This window comes from Eimeria acervulina, genomic scaffold, assembly GCF_000499425.1.
Source record: "Eimeria acervulina Houghton genomic scaffold, Eah_scaff1592, whole genome shotgun sequence".
Lineage (NCBI taxonomy): Eukaryota > Apicomplexa > Conoidasida > Eucoccidiorida > Eimeriidae > Eimeria > Eimeria acervulina.
Genome location: NW_013549080.1, coordinates 1 through 6,426, shown reverse-complemented (window position 1 = coordinate 6,426; position 6,426 = coordinate 1). Strand labels below are relative to the sequence as shown.

Here is a 6,426-nt window from a genome sequence, read left to right as displayed (position 1 = left end):
AAAAGAGCGCAGGAATGTCCAAACTACGACAAGAGACATCCAGTAATCGCCTTCGACCCGTGCGAATCGGTTCCAAAGGACTGGTAGTCCCGGAAAAATGCAAATCAGGGCGAGCAGCTGAAGATTCTCTTGGCTAGGTACATGGCATTTTTCCACACAGGGTTGCTAGATTCTGCAACAAGGGGAACTGCAACTTGTGACAGGCTGCTCTCTCTGCGTACCAGTTCCAAGCCATTGTGCTGATATGCGCAGGAACCTAATGACTGGTGGGAAGACCAGCCGTCTTTCCAAACTGTTTTCTGACTGTTTTTCACCTCATGATGTTCGTCAGCTAAGTTCAAGGACTCGTAACATCCGATGGCATCTCCGCCATAGTTTCGTCTTCCCTTGGGACGTGCCAATATGCTAGGTGGATGTATCTGGTTCCCCAAAGTCCCATCAGTCCCCATGTAGTCGAAATATATGTCTGGTGAATGAGTGAGGAGGATCGGCAAGCTGCACATTACAGAAAAGCCTCCCGAATGCCCTACACTAAGGACAATGGCTAACAGGCGTCCTCAGGGAATGGGCGTATACCGGACTTTATATTGAAGCACGCGGAGGGGAGTGAACTCCGAAACACTCGGCCTTCTCTAATTCTCATCAAAATGCTTAGTCTGTTCCTCATCATTCTTTGAGTGGCAAATTGTGACTAGCTTTCTCCTTGTTGCCTCTGAGTTGTGCGCCCTCGTTCATGGCAAACCTTCAACATTCATCACTGCAACCTAAAACGGCAATATGGCGAAGCGTTCGGGCGTCCCAGCCGAATCGTTCCCCCCATGACCGTGTGTGTTCCCAAACAACCCTGGCCAGCTCTAAGGCACGTTTAAAGAAATCCTTGTAGGTACAGTTCTCTATTGTACTTGCAGCAAGCCCTTTCAATAACACAGCAAAGTCGTTCGTTGCCTGTGTCTATACTCTGCGATGCATAGCGTCAACAGCAGCCAACGTACAGGCTTAAGGGGGCCATTTACCTCTCTTGAAGCAATCAGCAGCCACTCAGCATGATATAATGATCAGCATAACCATGAAGAATGAGAGTTATACGCACATGCAACGTGTTGGAACGAAGGAGGACAAACGTTGTCCATACCTCCGAGCATGCACAAAAACGGCAGTTTGGTGCGAACGGCTGTAGATGCGTGTCAACGTGAGCCAGCCAGTATGATTGCGGGCTGCACTGCAAGAACGCATTGATGGATCCATTCCAACCCCGTTTCACATTGTTCAATGCTAAAATCTCGAGTCAGAGCCGCTAAAAACAATTAGAGTTATACGCACATGCAACTTGTTGGAACGAAGGAGGACAAACGTTGTCCATACCTACGAGCATGCACAAAGACGGCAATTTGGTGCAGCGGAGAACGTCTCAGTCCCCAATGCCTCAAAAGGCCTCGTTGCAAAAAGATGACGGCCGAAGCCATTCTCGTGCTTCCCCTAGACAAAGCCGTGAGGAGAAAATTTTCGTTCCAGACCTTTCCTGTGCCCTGGGGATTCAATCGCAGTCAAGCTGACGTTTCCAAAAGCAGCAAATTTGGGGATAGAGGCAAAGGGGTGCCTATCCGGTCGATGCAACGATCAGTTGGAAGAAAGAGCCGGAGCATTTTGATGAAAGAGTGTATAGGAGCTTAGGCAGCGGTATTCAATATGGGGTAGGCGGTTAAGAATATCCTCTTGGGCAAGTGTTTGGTTGAGGTCCGACGAGAAGTAGTAAAGAATAAGGGAGACCAAAGGTATTTCAGTCATCTGCACCATCAGTGTTAGCTCATCAGCCTCCGTTACGTCAGCTGAAATGCATTCATCGCGAAACACAGCAAGGATCACGCTTTATGTAATTTACAAAGACACATTGCAGCTGTATACAGGTGTGCTATTTTAAACTGTTTCGCTGGAACGTAAGACACTACTCGGTGCCCTATCACACCACAAGCAAGTTAGCAGAGATATCATTATTGTCAAGGCTACTAACAAAAGTGTCCGTGTTATCAATGAGCATTCCGGAGCAGTGGAATCAATTGCAACAATTTATATCTAAGCAGGCCCTGGCAGAATACCCGTCGATATGTGGAGAGTAGTCGACCAATGCAGTCCGATATGCTCGGGAAAACAAATGAAAACGGGCCGCTCGCGGAAAACATCCTCACCCCGAAATATTGCCTGAGCCGAGTGACGCAGTCTTTACTCACAGGCACAATTTAACGTTGTGGCTCTCTAAGTCAGGTAAACAACTGCAAAGTCTACCCAGGACGCTGCCATTGGTGAAGGGTGGTGCTTCTGATCCTGCCGCGTGCAAGTCCTGTACGCTAGGAGCTGAATCAGTTAAACTACGAATTTTCAATAACCGTTGGGTACAGACCAAGCCTGCGTCAATCGTCCGTTTTCTGCGAAGTATAGTATGCCCACCTGCCACGCGAATAGAGCGGCAGGGAACCTTTTGATGCACGCTGGCTGCCCCGGGGTCCTGTCAACGGCTGACTCGTAGACAATCCTTAGTTTATTTTCAGCCCCTAGTTAAGACAGCAAGGTATTAAGTCCGACAATGATTAAGTTGGCTCTGGAGAAACTGTTTTTCGTTCGGCTATACACAATCAGAAGCGCAACTCACCAACGTCGAGCCGCACACTCCAGTCAAAGTAAGTCCCACAGACGAATTTGGCAGGTAGTGATTCTCTCAGCGCAATCTTCAAATTGCTGATGCGCCATTGAGCTGCGCTTAACAAATCTGGGAGCACAAAGCCACAGAAGCAATTCGTGTAAAAGGCCATCTGTTCGCAGCACTGGTTCACAATCAAGGCAAGATTGGATGGTTGATAGCAACGGCGATAAGTTGCAGCTTTTCAAAACATTCCCCTAGTGAAAGCTATATCTCTTCATTCATGATGAGGAAGAGCATCATGACATGCGAAAATGGTGCAGAAGTTGCACCGCTAACTGCTTGCAAATGAGCTCTACAAGTATCTCACTTGACGGAACCGCTCCTAACGGTGTATCTTCATCGCGGAAAATGGAAAGAGCTCCTGGTTCAATCGCCCAGTCCCACAACTTACAGTCTCTCAAAAGATCACATGCTGTGTCGAACGAGCTCCAATCGACGACGAATCGAACAATGAGATCTGTATCCCTGTTGTTGTCACAGCGCCTGCAGAGCTCCCTAACCATGTAAACGATTTGGTTGCGCGGCATCTGCAGCAGTTGTTGCCGAGAGGACGGTGCTCGAACGACGTCAGCAAATCGCTTAACAATGTATCCACAAACTTGTCGGGACAGTTCTTTGTGGTGAGCCACTTCATCGTGCGTCAAAATGCGCGCACAGTTTTGAACAGAAAGCTGATCCACTATAAGAGAGAGGCAGTCATCGATGCTAAGGCAGTTGACTTCCAGGTTCCTGGCCTCAGCCAACACCTGCACAGACGACGTTAGCCGGAGGAAGGGAAATGTGCACTGCAGTGTGCAACTACCCATGCTTTGTGGTGCCTCTCGGTAGAGTAGATCGGAGAGAAAGTGCACTGCCTGTCTATTTTAAAGGGCTTGAATTGCCGAGGCGAGCGTAAGGCGGGGGAACATGCCAGACGGGTACGTCTTAGGCCTGCTATAAGCAAGGCTCCATCTTTCTGCGGTTGGATGCCTGCGGGGGCTTGCTGTACCTCTAAGATGATTTCGGGATCAGTGCCTCCTTCTATGTCTGCACCGTACATGCAGCGTACAAGCTGATGCACCACTGGCCAGCGCTGCTGAAATTCGATTCGTTTGGCGGTCTCTGGACCACAGAAGAGCCGCTTGAAGTACTCGCTGCATGCTGCCAGTACACATTGGTGAGCGCGTAGCTCCTGCAAGGACAGAGCACGTGCTAGAAGGTATTATGGTGGGCGTGTGGCTCGCTTCCCACCCCAACTATATGAATTCCCCCTGCTCTAAATAGGAGCTTGCCACGCGTTAAATGCGCCACAGAAATGTTGCCCTCCAAGTATTAGGAAGTGGCGATCCTACGAAACCCCTTCCAAATGTGAGGTATAGAACCTACTTTACCGAAAATAGGATATCCAGCACTTCTTGGCTCTTAAACAACTAGCAGCTGGTGTTGTACTATTCTACACGGTCCTGCCTAAACTTTATATTTACCGTTTTTTACCCTCAACACTACGCAAAAAAATCAAAGCTGGTGCTAATTTCCGATGCCGAAGAACAAATGCTCGATGAACTGTATTCACCTGCTTCTGCCTAGAAGTGTGCTTCTCTTAGTGCCGTGCTAATCGTGTCTCGGGGCACAGCTGACTTCACATGGTGTGTGTGCAACGATGCAGCTGATATTCTCACTCGGTTTTCCGCTACAATAACCACATCAAAAAGAGCTTCGTAAGAAGGGTCGGCCAAAAGGGCAAAAATGTTCTGCTGAAAAATGCGAAGGCGGCCATATTGATTGGTTTGTTTCCGCTGCCTTTCTGCAGACCCACCAACGTCGGGCCCGCAAGGGATTCCTTGCACCCCGACTTTTGCTGCATGAGCCATTTTCGTCTGAGCAGCCTTTAATTCCCAGGCTAGCTTGTGCGCTCCTTTGTTTTTGTATGTAGGACCTGATTGGCTGTTGCCGGTTTCTGGTGGTGGTAGGGTGCCGGAATAGGCAAACCCTGTGAACAGGCAACCTCACTGTTTAGGGAAGGAAGCGCATGAAACTATTTATCCATGCATTGCTTGTTTCAGGAAACCCGCCGATATTGTCGAATACGACAATGTGTAGATGACGCATAACAGCTGACGCTACTAACCACTCCTTACTGTTTTCAGAATGGGCGACCCAAAATGAACCCGTTGCCCTACAGCCTGTCTAGAGAAACACAATACAGGCTGCCTAGTTCATGCAGCTTCCGATGTCACAGTCATATTTTCAGCAACAAACTCGAACACAGAAAAAAAAACGCCCCGAAGAGATGATGAGGCTAATTCGGTAAACTGCCTAGGTACACTAAAGGGCTCCGTCAGATTGGAAGAAGCCGAAGATGCTGGAGGCATCGATCGGATGCCACGTTCCCGCGGAAACGACGAAACGACCCAGCTACAAGAGGGATTCAAGCGCTTTGAAGGAATATGGCATGCTCTTAAATAGTGGGGGACAGATAAAATACGGGATATGCACTGAACTTCGGCGGGAGTTGATGGCGATGGGAGGGTAACCCTTCTTCGTTCACTAGGTGAAGAGCGTTATAGGGTCACGCACTGTGCACATTGACTACAAAAGCAACAAATATATGCAGCGCCAACTGAGTTCGTGAGGTGTAATATGCTGGGTGATATCCATCCTAGACTGAAACGCGCGACATCTGTGGCTTTTGCACAATGAGCCCCATGCGCAGGTTCCATAATTGTATTGGGATCACCATAGTGCTACGATTCAAAAGCACTGGGAAATATGTTTACAAATTCCGTTTAAAGTTCTGAAGACTGGACATACTGTTTACTGATTTGAACCAGTGTTCTGCAAGGCAGGGGGACAGCGATCAGAAACACGACTGCATTGGCATACTCTTACTGCCGATATGAAAATAGGTGCCCTAGCAATCAAATCTGCTATTCACCCCAAACCAGGTAATGAAATTACAGTCAAACACTATGCAAAATATTTCGTTGTTCTCAAGAGATACTGCGACGTGCAGACAGAGCCTCACCCAGCCTTGGCCGGACACCTGTGCCGCGTTATCATCTCCATGCCGAACGGTACAAATGGATGGTGGTTATGTACTAGTCATCCAACTTAAGTCCTAGCAGACAAGTTATCGAACAACTTCCCTTGCAACGACCATTCTTCTTCCCACGTTCGACGCCCGTTGTAGCGGTATGCCTAACATGCGCAGCCTCTGTTGATTCATAGTGCCCCTGTATACTACCCGTCGTATGACCAAAGAAAGTTCGGTCGGCCTACACCATACTAAAAGCTTGCTGATCTCATCTTTCCTACATGTACTTATCCGGCGTGCTGTTGAAGTCTTGAACGCAAAAGCGCCTAAAATGGGTTTAGGGTTACCATGACGGAGACGCCATCGGATGTTACGAGTCCTTGAACTTAGCTGACGAACATCATGAGGTGAAAAACAGCCAGAAAACAGTTTGGAAAGACGGCTGGTCTTCCCACCAGTCATTAGGTTCCTGCGCATATCAGCACAATGGCTTGGAACTGGTACGCAGAGAGAGCAGCCTGTCACAAGTTGCAGTTCCCCTTGTTGCAGAATCTAGCAACCCTGTGTGCAAAAATGCCAAAGCTTTCATGGCCCTAGCCAAGAGAATCTTCAGCTGCTCGCCCTGATTTGCATTTTTCCGGGACTACCAATCCTTTGGAACCGATTCGCAGGGGCCGAAGGCGATTCCTGGATGTCTCTTGCCGTAGTTTTGACATTC

General features: G+C 48.5%; 1 protein-coding gene across 1 annotated transcript; it reads right to left on the bottom strand.

Annotated features, from left to right (window-relative positions):
• Positions 1-1,617: 1,617 nt before the first annotated feature.
• Positions 1,618-4,545, bottom strand: EAH_00061410 (hypothetical protein, conserved; the record flags this gene model as incomplete). Its single annotated transcript, XM_013393344.1, has 6 exons — positions 1,618-1,826; positions 2,281-2,442; positions 2,645-2,761; positions 3,003-3,441; positions 3,684-3,866; positions 4,354-4,545. 6 exons carry the CDS (start codon positions 4,543-4,545, stop codon positions 1,618-1,620), a joined length of 1,302 nt encoding a protein of 433 aa, XP_013248798.1.
• Between the last annotated feature and the right edge of the window lie 1,881 nt (positions 4,546-6,426).